The sequence below is a fragment of the Panthera uncia genome, chromosome D2 (assembly GCF_023721935.1).
Source record: "Panthera uncia isolate 11264 chromosome D2, Puncia_PCG_1.0, whole genome shotgun sequence".
NCBI lineage: Eukaryota > Metazoa > Chordata > Mammalia > Carnivora > Felidae > Panthera > Panthera uncia.
Genome location: NC_064818.1, coordinates 28,573,234 through 28,587,198, shown reverse-complemented (window position 1 = coordinate 28,587,198; position 13,965 = coordinate 28,573,234). Strand labels below are relative to the sequence as shown.

The 13,965-nt window shown below is 38.2% G+C and overlaps 1 protein-coding gene across 5 annotated transcripts in view; it reads right to left on the bottom strand.

The window, feature by feature from the left end:
- CCAR1 (cell division cycle and apoptosis regulator 1) overlaps window positions 1-13,965 on the bottom strand; it is a 64,109-nt gene that overhangs the window by 39,668 nt on the left and 10,476 nt on the right. For 4 of the 5 annotated variants that reach the window (XM_049645143.1, XM_049645147.1, XM_049645142.1 and 1 more), the window contains exons 3-6: window positions 8,458-8,630; window positions 7,613-7,657; window positions 2,929-2,961; window positions 300-493 (exon numbers count right to left, since the gene is read on the bottom strand). In XM_049645143.1, the coding sequence (XP_049501100.1) occupies window positions 300-493; window positions 2,929-2,961; window positions 7,613-7,657; window positions 8,458-8,630 (445 nt within the window). The remainder of the gene's footprint in view (window positions 1-299; window positions 494-2,928; window positions 2,962-7,612; window positions 7,658-8,457; window positions 8,631-13,965) is intronic. The other variant, XM_049645146.1, reaches the window with a different exon arrangement.

Sequence of the window (13,965 nt, the reverse complement as noted above, 5' to 3'; positions counted from 1 at the left end):
TATACTTCATGCTAAATACAAGAAGGCTGGGGCGCCTGGGTGGTTCAGTAGGCTAAGCATCCAACTCTCGATTTCGCTTCAGGCCATAATCTCACAAAATATGAGTTCAAGTTCTGCAAGGGGCTCTGCCCTGATGGTACAAGAGCCTGCTTGGGATACTCTCTCGCTCACCACTCTCTGCCCCTCTCCCACTCACTTGTGTGCACAGGCACATATGCACTCTCTCAAAATAAACTTATAAATAAATAAATAAATAAATAAATAAATACAAGAAGGCATTTGTCAAAACCTAAGTTTACCTAAGCTGAAAGAACACATCTTCATCCACAAATCCGAACGTATCATGTAGTTTTGTAACTACACCTGTAAAAACACGCTGTTTTTGAGGCTGGGTTTGTTGCTGACTGGACCTAGGTGTTGGATATGATACAGTTATCTGTGCTGCAGGCTGAGGAGTAGACAGGCTAAGGCTTGTAGGCAGTGCAACAGCTGGCTATAAAACAAAATCAACATCAAATTAAGCTAATGATTTGAAATACTCTAGAAATTAAAAATGACTACTCAAAACTAAAAATGCTAAAAATAACTTAGTTGAAGTTAGGAAATACACATGTACACCTTGAAGATAAATATTTAAAAAAATCTACTTCAACATTAAATTCTCTCAAATGAATGTTTTCACAGATCATTCCAAGAAAAGAAGATACCATAGTGAAACAAGTTTTAAAAATACTGCATATTTTAGCGGTGCCTGGCTGGCTCAGCTGGTGGAGTGTGTGACTCTTGGTCTCCGGGTTATAGGTTCAAACACAATACTGGGTGTAGAGATCACTTAAAAAAAAAAAACAAACAACCACTTGCAACTATGTGGATGGAACTAGAGGGTATTATGCTAAGTGAAATTAGAGAAAGACAAATATCATATGACTTCACTCATATGAGGACTTTAAGACACAGAACAGATGAACACAAGGGAAGGGAAGCAAAAACAGGGAAGGGGACAAAACATAAAAGACTCTTAAATATGGAGAACAAACAGGGTTACTGGAGGGGTTGTGGGAGGAGGGATGGGCTAAATGGGGAAGGGGCATTAAGGAATCTACCCCTGAAATCATTGTTGCACTATATGCTAACTTGGATGTAAATTAAAAAACAAACAAACAAAAACCTGTGTATTTTAGTCCCCTCTCACAAATTCAAAAGCAATAATGTGATACTCAGGTAAAGTCCTATACAAGTGAAAGACAAATACATATCTCACTTATGTGTAAAATCTTAAAAAACACAAAAAATTAACAGAAACAGAGAAAAGACTGGTGATTAACAGAGGTGTGGAGGGAAGGGGAATGGGTGAAAATGGTCAAAAAACACAAACTTCTAGTTATAAGATAAATATAAGGATGTAATATACAGTATAGTGAATATAACATTGTATTGTATATTTAAAAGTTGCTGAGACAGCTCTTAGAAGTTCTCATCAGAAAAAAATATTTGTAACTGTGAGGTGATGCATATTAACTAAACTTCTTATGATAATCATTTCACAATATACATAAGTCAAATTACATTGCACACCTTCAACTAATACAATATCATATGTCACTTATCCTTAAATAAAACTGGAACAAAAAGAAAAAAAGTTAACACTTTCATTGTTCTTTCGTGGCACAATCAAGCATGAATAACATATTACTGATTAAAACTTCTGTATATAAATAGGAATAAAATCATTAAAAAGAAACATTCATCTAATTCTTCAAGACAAACCATTGTATTTGTTTTATACCTGCCATAAGATGAATCTCTTAATTTCTACCATTAAAAAAAAAAAAAAAGCAAAGTCCTACACATAGTGAAGGAACTCAACATTTCTCAAATTGTGACCATAAAATTATTTTCCCACGAAAATAATTAACATCCTAAGACACTAATGATTTATGGGTACACAATGGGAAATGCTACTCTAAGAAAAGACAAATTTTTATAGCTTTTCTAATTAGTTTGGAAATTCTACTATTGGGAGATTAAAAATACAAGATCATTGTTAGTTGATTTTGATTCTATAATAACAGAAAGTGAGGTTGACTTCTTAACTCAAGTGCATTTTTTACAAAAATAACAGATTCAAGACTAAAAAAGTATGAAAGGTTATAGAGTAAACCTTCTCCTTCTCCTGTTCCTTCAATACCCAATTCCTTAACCATGGGGAAATGGTCACCAGTTATTATTAGAGGTTCTATTTTGTTTTTGCCAGTTGCATAGTATTTCACTCTCAGTGAACCATGGCTCTTGGGCCACATCCAGCCCACAGCTTCTGATTCATGTATAGCTTATAAACCAGGGATGGTTTCTTACACTTTTAAATAATTTCTAAAATGAAAAAAATATGCAACAGGGACTGTAAGTGGTCCACAAACCTAAAGGAGCATTAAAAGTTCAAAACATTTTAATGCTGCTGAAAAATTAAGCTGATAATGTAAACAATACCTTCACCTATTAAGGTCGAGCCAAAAAAGATGCATAAAAACTTCCTAAAGTTATTAGTTACAAAGGAAATGTAAATGCCAAAATCAGTTTTTTGGTTTTTTTGAACAGCAGGCAAAAGTTTATTAGAGTAAAAGATCAGAAAGGAAGAACAGTAGGAAAGCTCTCTTTATAGAGGGGACATTCGAAAATGAATGCCCCAGAATTAAGTTTAAATAAGACCTCATATTTATTCAAACCAGATCACAGCTGGATCTGTGACCAAAAACCATAAAAGAGAAAACAAAACCATATGCTTTCCAGCTGTATTTAACATATTGCTAAACTATTATGTGAATCCAACCAATATTCATCTTCAAACTCTGAAACACTAGAATACAAATAAAATTGTGGTCTATTCTTCATTCAGATATCCAAAAGAAATTAAAATAATGGCAAACTAACCTGTGTTAAAAGGGTTTGTTGAGGTTGCTGTAACTGAAAATAGAAAAAAAACAAGAAAGATCAATTGAAATTGTTTCACAGATGCTTTATATAAGGAAAAATTCCTATTAAGTCGGTACTTCATTTCTAATTAAGAAATATGGTAAAAAATACCAGAAGTCATTAGGTGTAAGGTTTCCTACAACTATTTCTTTTTTTTCCTACAACTATTTCTAAGCGTAGATCTGATATATAACTAACTCATTCAGTGCAACAACCTGGCTGCCTCCACGAGCACAGCATGCAACTCTTCATCTCGGGGTTTTAAGCATGAGCCCACACTGGGTGTAGAGACTACTTAAACATAAAATCTTTAGGGGTGCCTGGGTGGCCACTGAGCTTCTGACTTTGGCTCTGGTCATGATCTCGCAGTAGTGGTTTAGAGCCCTACACTGGGCTCTGCACTGACAGCAAGATCCTCTGTCTCCCTCTCTCTGCCCCTCCCCTGCTCTCTCTCAAAAATAAACATTAAAACAAACAAACAAACAAACAAACAAACTCCTTAACGAAAGGGGTGTCTCGGTGGCTCAGTCAGTTGAGTGTCCAATTGTTGATCTCCGTGGAGGTCAAGATCTCATGGTTCATGAGATCAAGCCTTGCATCAGGCTCTGTGCTGGCCATGTGGAGCCTGCTTGGGATTCTCTCTCATTACACTTCCCCCACTCACTTGCTCTCCTCTCTCTCAAATAAACATTTTTTTTAATCTTAAAAAAAAAACGAAAACCAACTAATTCGTTCAATAAAGAAATTGATCTTTTATCTTATTTCATAAGAGTAACACCCACCAAAAAACCCCATGAGACCCTAGACAGGAAAATTTCTAGTTCTACCACGTTAATCACTGTGCTACAGAAATGATTAAATATCATCAGTATGCTACCTGTATCAAAAATATCATCGGCTATCTATTTGCATCTGGCTGACTCAGTTAGTAGTGCGTGTGACTCTTGATCTCAGGGTCCTGAGCCTTAGCCACATGTTTGGGTGTAGAAATTACTTAAGAACTATATCATTGACTATCTACATGATACATCTGATAAAGGATAAATTCCCCATACATATGAATGACTCACACAGTAACTCACACCAAAAAACAATCTTATTAAAAAACCGGCAGAGGATCCAGACATTTTTTCCAAAGACATACAGATAGATGAAATGACACATGAAAAGATGTTCAACATCATGCATCATCAAGGAAATGCAAATCAAAGCTACAACGAGCTATCACTTCACACCTGTCGGAATGGCAAATTCAAAAACACACGAAATTAAGTGTTGGCAAGAATGTGGAGGAACTGTCATGTACTGCTGGTGGAATGTGAATTGATACAGCTACTGTGGAAAACAGCATGGAGGTTCCTCATAAAATCAAAAATAGAAATACCATATAATCCAATAATTCCACTATTGGATATTTACCCAAAGAAAACAAAAACACTAATGTGAAAAGATATATGTACCTCTAGGTTTACCACAGCATTATTTACAAGCCGATATATGGAAGCAACCACACACACACACACACACACACACACACACACACACACTCACACACACAGAGGAATATTACATAGCCACAAAAAAAGATGAGCTTGTGCCATATCAGACAATACAGATGGACTTAGAGACTATTATGCTAAGTGAAATATGTCAGACTGAGAAAGACAAATACATGATTTCACTCGTAAGTGGATTAGAAAAAAATGAATGAACAAAAAAGGAGAATCAGAGCTATAAACACAGAGAACTGATGGCTGCCGGAAAGGAGGAGGTTTGGGCAAAATGAGTGAAGGGAAGAGGGAGATTCAAACTTCTAGTTATGGAATGATTAGGTCACAGGAATGAAAAGGCACAGCATAAGGGGGAGCTTGGATGGCTCAGTCGGTTAAGAGTTCAACTCTTGATTTCAGCTTAGGTCACAATCTCACAGTTTGTGAGAGTGAGTTCCACATGTGGCTCTGTGCTGACAGGGCAGAGCCTGCTTGGGATTCTCTCCCACACTTGAGAGCAAGCAAACATGCACATTCCCTCTCTCTAAAAATAAACATTCATAAAAATAAACATTAAGGGGCGCCTAGATGGCTCAGTTGGTAGGCGTCCGACTTTGGCTCAAGTCATGATCTCATGGTTCATGAGTTCGAGCCCCGCATCGGGCTCTATGCTGACAGCTCAGAGCCTGGAGCCTGCTTCGGATTCTGTGTCTCCCTCTCTCTCTGCTCCTCCCCTGCTCACACTCTGTCTCTCTCTCAAAAATAAATAAACATTAAAAAAAATTTTAAAAATCTGAATGAAGGTTCAAAAAACTGAAGAAGTTCCTAGTTTATAGTTCTCTTACATTTTATAGTAATATAAATAGTGCTGTACAAGCTTGCCGAAGATAGAATATGGGTCGTCAGTCTTTACATCAGACTTCAGTTCCTCCATTTGGAATTCAGAAAGAGGAGGGATCCTGAAGAAATCCTATGTGGAACATACTTTGACACCTACTGTGTTATAAAATGTATCATCAGATGTGCCTTGAGAATAGTAAATGTAACATTAAAAAAAGTTGCTGGCTATAAAAAAATTTTTTTTTAAAAAAAAGCATAGCATAAGGAACAGTCAGTGTTGTTATAATAGCAATGTAACAAGACACATGGTAGCCACATTTGCGGGTGAACGTAGCATAATGTATAAATTTGTCACATCATTAAGTTGTATACCTGAAATTAATGTAACAAATGTGTGTCAACTACACTCAAAAAGAAAAGCTCAGCCTAATAAAAGAAAATAAAATTAGGGGTGCCTGGGTAGCTCAGTCAGTTGAGAGTCCAACTTCGGCTCATGTCATGATCTCACGGTTCTTGGATTCAGGCCCACATCGGGCTCTATGCTGACAGATCAGAGCCTGGAGACTGCTTTGGATTCTGCGTCTCCCTCTCCGTCTGCCACTCCCCCACTCACGCTTCATCCATCTCTCTCTCGAAAAAAAAAAAAAAAAAAAAAAATCACAGGCTATCTAATTCATATATATCCCCCTAAAATGAGAAGCCTTCTCAGATTTGCCACATGCATGGGGACCATAAGGGAACATACACTCTGACATCGTTTTTCTGGCAATAGTAAAGGATAACACTCATTACCAGAAAATACAAGGAATTGGTGTAAAAAGAAAAAAATTTAAATTATGGAATAGAAAGTTGACTTAAGCTAGGATAAAAGAATCTATGTGGGGTCCTATTCAAAGCACCCGGCTTACCTGGGATTACCATGTATTAGAGGTTAAATCTACCAAATTATTTTTTCTCTAAGTCAAGAATAAACAATGGCATTTTTTAAGGCAATAGCATTTGAGCCTTTCATTTTCATATGGTTCAACCTAACACATAATCTTTAATGATAAACTTCATAACAGTAATAAAATAAGTCTAAGGATATTTTTGAAAAGCAGGTAGCCAACTCTGACATCAATCTCTTGCCAAATTTTTACAAGTTTACATCAATATTAGGGGGATAGTATAACCTTCAGTGAAAGTGCAATGCTTCTGAACCCCCAAAGGACTTAGCCAAGAATGAAATTGGGTCATGGATCCACTAGGGACAAGACCTTATGGATAAGAAGCCTCATGTTTATCTAGTGTTTTTGGATCTAAGTTTTTGGTCCTTCTCTCATATCCCCTTTTCCCCTCCTGATTGCTATACTTTCCTGAAGCTATCAACACTGAGAAGAAAGAAGACCACCTCTACTCTTAAAAAGCCTTGAGTGGCTGCTTAGGCTAGAACCTATCTAGATTTCAGCAGGGCAAACTCTTTTCTCCTTGACATGCCTCTCCTTGGGTTCATTTTTTCTTAGCTTTTCCTATCATCACAGATATAAGACTCCATAGAACATAATTATAGAACAAGACTAGGGAAAAAGGGCTAAAAAAAACTTGCTTTTTCCCTACGTTGGGAGTTTTCAAATTGTCAAAATGTGCTATGAGAGTAGGAATGGGAAAATACAACGGGAGGCTTCTACGCACTTTCAACAGCTTTATTTTAATATTTTATATTTTATATATTGGGTTTCAATACACGATTTCATTAGGTGAAAATAGAGAGGATTCTGTTGCTTTAAAAAAAATAAAGGCTCACAGGGCGCCTGGCTGGCTCAGTTGGTAGAGTGTGCGACTCTTGACCTCAGAATCGTGACTCAAGGCCCACACTGGGTATAGAGCTTACATTAAAAAAATAAAATAATAAAATCAATAAAAATAAAAAAGGCTCAAAGCCAGTGGTCTATCTACAGCTTAGGTTTCAAATGAGAAAAAGGACCTTTTCATTTTCACATGTGGTCTAATACAGCACAGTAGGGCTAGGTGCTCCAGACAGAAGTACTGGGCCACTGACTCAGTAACAGATTCTTTCCAGATTATCCTCTGCATGCTTTCTTAGAAACATGTGACAAAAATGGCTGCTAGCTGAAGATTTCAATTTCCACAGGACACCTCTCCTACCTTCCTCTCCCTGGGAGACATTCCTTTTAACCTACCTCATTTCCCCACCCCAAAAGAATTCAAATCACACATTAATGTAGCTGAAAGGAAATAAAATCTGTATAAATTGAATCTGGGACAAATGGCTTTTTAAAAATCAGTTTTTAATATGGAAAATATAAACTAACCTGCTGTTGCACACTATACAAGGCCTGCTGAGGTTGTGAATATTGCTGGAAAAAAATTTTTTTTCAAAGAAAAATATGGATGTTAGTTTTATTCATTCTCAAAAAGTGATATACATATATACAAATACATAAACAAAATTATACTAAATAGAAATCTTCTTGAACAGCTAAACTTGATGAAAAATAAGCAAAAGATATAAGGACTATCCGTTTTAAGAATTTTGACCATGCAAATGCACTGCTCCATGTATCTTAGCATATATAGTAATTTTAATCACCTGAAAAATAAGCATAATAAAACCCCACAATTATTAAGTCTTTAAAAAATGAAAGTACCTACTGTGGCTACACAGAATTAATAGTTTTCTATGTCACATATTAAAAGCCAACAAAGGGGGTGCCTGGGTGGCTCAGTTGGTTGAGCGTCTAACTTTGGCTCAGGTCATGATCTCACAGTCTGTGAGTTCAAGCCCCGCGTCAGGCTCTGTGCTAACAGCTCAGAGCCTGAAGCCTGCTTCGGATTCTGTGTCTCCCTCTCTCTCTGCCCCTCCCTTGCTCATGCTCTGTCTCTCTCTGTCTCAAAAATAAATAAAAACACTTAAAAAATAAATAAATAAAAGCCAACCAAGGAGTGCCTGGGTGGCTGAGCTGGTTGAGCATCCAATTCTTGGTTTTGGCTTAGATTGTGATTTTACAACAGCCCCAAGTTGGGCTCTGTGCTGACAGCGTGGAGCCTTCTTGGGATTCTCTTTCTCTCTCCTCCTCTCTAACCACCTCCCCCCACTACTCACGCTCTCTCGCTGTCAAAATAAATAAATAAACTTAAAAAAAATAAAGAGATTCACCTGTTGCAATGCAGCTGCTGCAGCTGCAGCTTGTTGCTGCAGCGCCGCAGTCTGAGTTAACTGATAGTTTGCTGGGGTTTGTGTCGTAAGGCCCGCTGCTGCTAATGCAGTTTGCTGTGTGTAAATGGTAGGAGATGCTCCAAGGAGTGATGGCTGTTGAACACCCAACGCAGCTAAAATGAGATTAAAAAGGAAAGAAAAGAAAAACATTATTTGGATCCTTCCTAGGAATCTTCCATAAGTATAGTTATGAATAATGTTGTAATTGCTTAGTAATAACCTAAAGCAGAATTTGAGTAAAGCTTGTTAAACTGAACTGATTCAAGTACCGTCCCAGATCCCAGTGGCTTTGTACTTAATGTTGATGTCATGATTGAAAACATAATTCTATAAAGTCAAACTACACAATGAACACGACCAACCTTACCTAGATCAAAAGTGTAAAGTACTCTTAAGAAGTATTTTCAGGAAAAAGTGCAGAAAATAAGTTGTCTTATTTTACTAATCTAGAATTTACTGTTTTATCTTCAAGAAGATGAAATCATATATTATAGGCAGTGTTGCTGCAAGTTATCCACCTATAACTTTCTACTGGACAAAATTTTCATGTATTTCTACTTTGCATTAAAGATTTATAAAACTAGGGGCACCAGGCTGGCTCAGTTGGTAGATGGGATTCTTTGTCTCGGGGTTGTAACCTCGGAGTCCCACGCTGGGTGCACATTACTTAAAAATAACATCTTTTTTTTCAACGTTTTTTTTTTTGTTTTTTTTTTTGGGACAGAGAGAGACATAGCATGAACGGGGGAGGGGCAGAGAGAGAGGGAGACACAGAATCGGAAACAGGCTCCAGGCTCCGAGCCATTGGCCCAGAGCCTGACGCGGGGCTCGAACTCACGGACCGCGAGATCGTGACCTGGCTGAAGTCGGACGCTTAACCGACTGCACCACCCAGGCGCCCCCTTAAAAATAACATCTTAAAGGGGCATACCTGGGTGGCTCAGTCGGTTAAGTGTCTGACTTCATTCTGGCTAGGGTCGGGATCGAAGGGTCATGGGATTAGGCCACATGTCAGGCTCCATACTGAGCCCAGAGCCTGCTTGGGGTTCCTTCTCTCTCTCTCTCTCTCTCTCTCTCCCCCTCTCTCCCTCCCTCCCTCCCCCTATTCTGCCCTTCTCCCCAACTCCTGTGCTCTCTTTCAAAACAAAACAAAAAAGATTTAGAAAATACTAAATAACGAGGAAATAATAAACCAGGAAATACACCAAAGCAACACTTTAAAATTGTTGCACTACTTTATGGGACAATGCGACAAAATTAACCACAGCAACTTAAAATTACCACCTGATTAAACCAAATTGGGGAAAGAACTCAGAAGGACAGATTTAGGTATGTAATTATTTAATGTATGCTTAGAGCTAAGATTTTACTTGAAGCTTTCATGCAATTCCACTGAATGCAAAAAAGCAATCAATTAAACACTGCAATCTAAAAAATAAAATAAAAATTGCATCTAGCACTATCCTTCCCAAAATTGGATCTCCTTGTACAATGACTAGTTCCCCAGGACATTAAAGTCTGAAAGCAAAGAAAAAAGGGTCCAAGGTTTAAAAAGCTGAAGAAACGGGCACCTGACCGTCTAAGCTAGTAAAGCATGCAACTCTTGATCTTGGGGGTCATGAATTCAAGCCCTACAATGGACACAGAGCTTACATTAAGAGAAAAAAAAAAAGTTGGGGCACCTACCTGGGTGGCTCAGGTGATTGAGCAGCTCTTTTTTTTTTTTTTTTTAATGTTTTTATTTTTGAGACAGAGACAGAGCATGAGCAGGGGAGGGGCAGAAAGAGAGGGAGACACAGAATCTGAAGCAGGCTCCAGGCTCTGAGCTGTCAGCACAGAGCCTGACGTGGGGCTTGAACTCACAGACCGCGAGATCATGACCTGAGCTGAAGTCAGATGCTCAACCGACTGAGCCACCCAGGCGCCCCGAGCAGCTCTTAATATATGCTCAGGTCATGATTTCAAGGTCCTGGGATGGAGCCCTGCATCAGGCTATGCACTGACAGCAAGGAGCCTGCTTGGGATTCTGTCTCCCTCTCTCTGCTCCAAACACACTCACATGCACCACCTGCCTTTCAAAATAAATAAATAAATAAACTCTAGGGGCATCTGGGTTGCTCAGTGGGTTGAGCATCCAACCCCTTGTTTCAGCTCAGGGCAGGGTCTCACAGTTCAAGGGACTGAGCCCCATGTCAGTCTCTGCAATGACAGAGCAGAGCCTCCTTGGGATTTTCTCTCTCTCCCTCTCTCTGCCCTTCCTTGCTTGAGTGTGCCTGTGCACACACACTCTCTCTCAAAATAAATAAACTTTAAGTAAACTTTAAAAAAAGTATATGAAACAACTTTTTAAAAAGTATAGGAAACAATGAATTAAGCACATAATTTTACTCAGAACCTTTAATGTGCCAACTAAGCATTAGGAACCTCAAAAGATTGCCATAAAAGTAGTATTTACTCACGGAACACACTCTTTTACAAAGCATCTTGCTTGTATCTGAAAATACATATCTGTAAAATATCTGGGAAAAATGCTGCCCTATAACTATTAACACCCTTATACAAAGAATAGTATTTTCCTGTACAGGAAGAGAACAGAGAACATTAATGAACTAAACAAAGCACCTAATCTACAATATCCCAGAAAATCTTTACAAGTGTGAGGTCCATTATCAGTCATTTAAAAGTTCAAATTAATTTTACTTAAAACAAACCAACGACAAAGCAAAGCAAAAACAAAAATCTCAGAAATTATATTTGTCATTCTTATAAATTACAAATGACTCCCTGCAAAACATACAGATCGTTAAAAATTTAAAAAGAGGGGGGAGGAGAACCTAAGGGGGGAAAAAAGTTCTAAATGTCCTAAATCCTTACCACATTAATCTTCTTTCGTTTTTAAGTCGTTTTGTCGTTCTGTTTTTAAGTAAGTGAGATATCACAGATGGGCAGAAAGGAGAAACCAGGCCTAACTACATGAATTTAAATAGAAGTTTAAATAAAAGTAAGGGCAACTAGGTGGCTCAGTCAGTTAAGCATCAGACTTCAGCTCAGGTCATGATCTCAGTTTGTGAGTTCAAGCCCCTCTGTCAGCTCAGAGCCTGAAGCCTGCCTCAGATTTTGTGTCTCCCTCTCTCTCTCTGCTCCTCCCCTGCTTGTGCTCTTTCTCTCTCAAAAATAAGTAAATAGGAGCACCTGGGTGGCTCAGTCATTCGAGCGTCTGTCTTCGGTTCAGGTCATCATCTCATGGTTCGTGGGTTTGAGTCCCACATTAAACGCTCTGCTGTCAGCTCAGAGCCCACTTCAGATCCTCTGTACCCCTTTCTCTCTGCCCCTCCCCGACTAGAGCACACTCTTACTCTCTCAAAAATAAACATTAAAAATAAATAAGTAAATAAACATTAAAAAAAGAAATTTAAGTAAAAGTGGAGAATCTCTTAATGCTAAACCAAGTTCAAAATGAAGTTAACTGCATTGAGAAAAAAAGGTACTGAAATCTAGGACGGAAGTTCTAATCAGTGGATCCTGTTAACCTTTTATTTTTTTTTGATCCTGTTAACCTTTTAAAATTGTATGCAAAATTGCAAACAAGAAAGTCCAAAGCTTTCCTCCATTTTAAAGAGAATTACAGACCCAAAAAAGGTTAAGAACTGCTGTTCTAGAATAACAGAAGCCAGATACTCATTGAACACAAGATAAGGACCATAGCGAAAATTATTTGTGTTTTAAATTCTAAGATTGGCGTGTTACACATTTGACAAAAGTGGCAGCAAGGATTCAATTATCATACTCATCTCCTTCACCTACCTGTTGTGTGACCTCAGATCTGCTCTGTTTCATTCTGTTAGTACCAATTTCCAGAACCCTGGATGTTGCCACAGCAGAATGGCGCAAAGCCAGGATCTCAGAAAGTCTGGTTTCTTTTCTTAAAGCTTTTCTAGGTGTTCTGAATCCTGGCAGCATACACAGCAGCCTACCATAAGTAGGTAGGACGACAGACACATCTCTTTTTCACTGTTACCAATCAGTGTGATAAATCAGAAACTACAAAAAAATTAAGGTGACTCCTGAATAATGTGAGGGTTAAAGGTGCTTGACCTCCTCAAACAGTGAAAAGTCCACATAAAACTTTTGATTCCCCCCAAACTACTTCCAATAGACTAGTGGTTTGGGATAAAATATTCCTAAAGAAATTCCAATTAGCTAATTTGTTGATGACATTATTTTTCTAGGACCTCAATACAGTGTCAGGTCTATGTAAGCCATTCACATATAGGGAACCAGTCGGTTAAACATACTGATGTCTTGATAGTTGAAAAGAAAACAGAGATGCCTCGCTGGCTTAGTTGGTAGAGTGAGCAACTGCAACTCAATCTCAGGGTCACGAGTTCAAGCCCCACATTGGGGGCTTACTTTAAAAAAGGTGGAGTGGTGCCTGGGTGGCTTTGTCAGTTAAGCATCCAACTCTTGATTTCAGCTCAGGCCACGATCTCATGGTTTCTTAGATGGAGCCCAACATCAGGTTCCATGCTGGTTGGGATTCTCTCTCACTCTCTCTGCCCCTCCCCCACCTGATCTCTCAAAATAAAGAAACTTTTTAAAAAATGTGTTAAAAAAAAATTCCATACACATATATTAGCAGTTAGTGATTGGACCAACACTTAGTCATAAAAGTTTGTCCCTCCTATGTTTTCTAATTATAATTTCTCCCTGAATTTTGCATTGTAGGATTACTGTTTAAAGATTTTTGGAAGAAAACAAAGTAGCATAAAGTGATACACTAAAATGAGGAGAAAGAAAACTATGTGGCATAGAAAAAGTATAAAGCTCAGTTTTATTAAAAATTATTTCAGGGGGTGCCTGGTTAGCTAAGTTGGAAGAGCATACAACTCTTGATCTTGGGGTCGATTTCAACCCCCACATTGGGTGTACAGAGGTCACTTAAATAAATCAATAAGCTTAAAAAAATTAATTCAGGATTGATGTAACCCACCAGAATCCAGGACACGTGTTAATGGTATTTATAAACCACTAAAAGCTTAGGTCCTGTATCGTATTTTTTCCTTTAAAACTTTTTAAGGGGTGGCGGAAGACTTCTTAAGAAATCTTACCTGGCTCAGTTAGTTAAGCATCTGACTCTAAATTTTGGCTCAGATCATGATCTCACTGTTTGTGGCACGGAGCCCCATGTTGGGCTCTGTGCCGGCAGCGTGAAGCCTGCTTGTGATTCTCTCACCTTCTCTCTGCCACTCCCCCACTCACATGTGCGCTCTCTCTCTCTCTCTCTCAAAATAAACTTTAAAAAATAAAAAACTACTAATAGCCTACCGCTGACTGAAAACCTTACCAGTAACATGAATGGTTAGGATATTTTGTATATAATTATATGCTGTATTCTTACAATAAAGCTAGAGAAAAAAAAATCATAAGGAAAATACATTTACAATACTG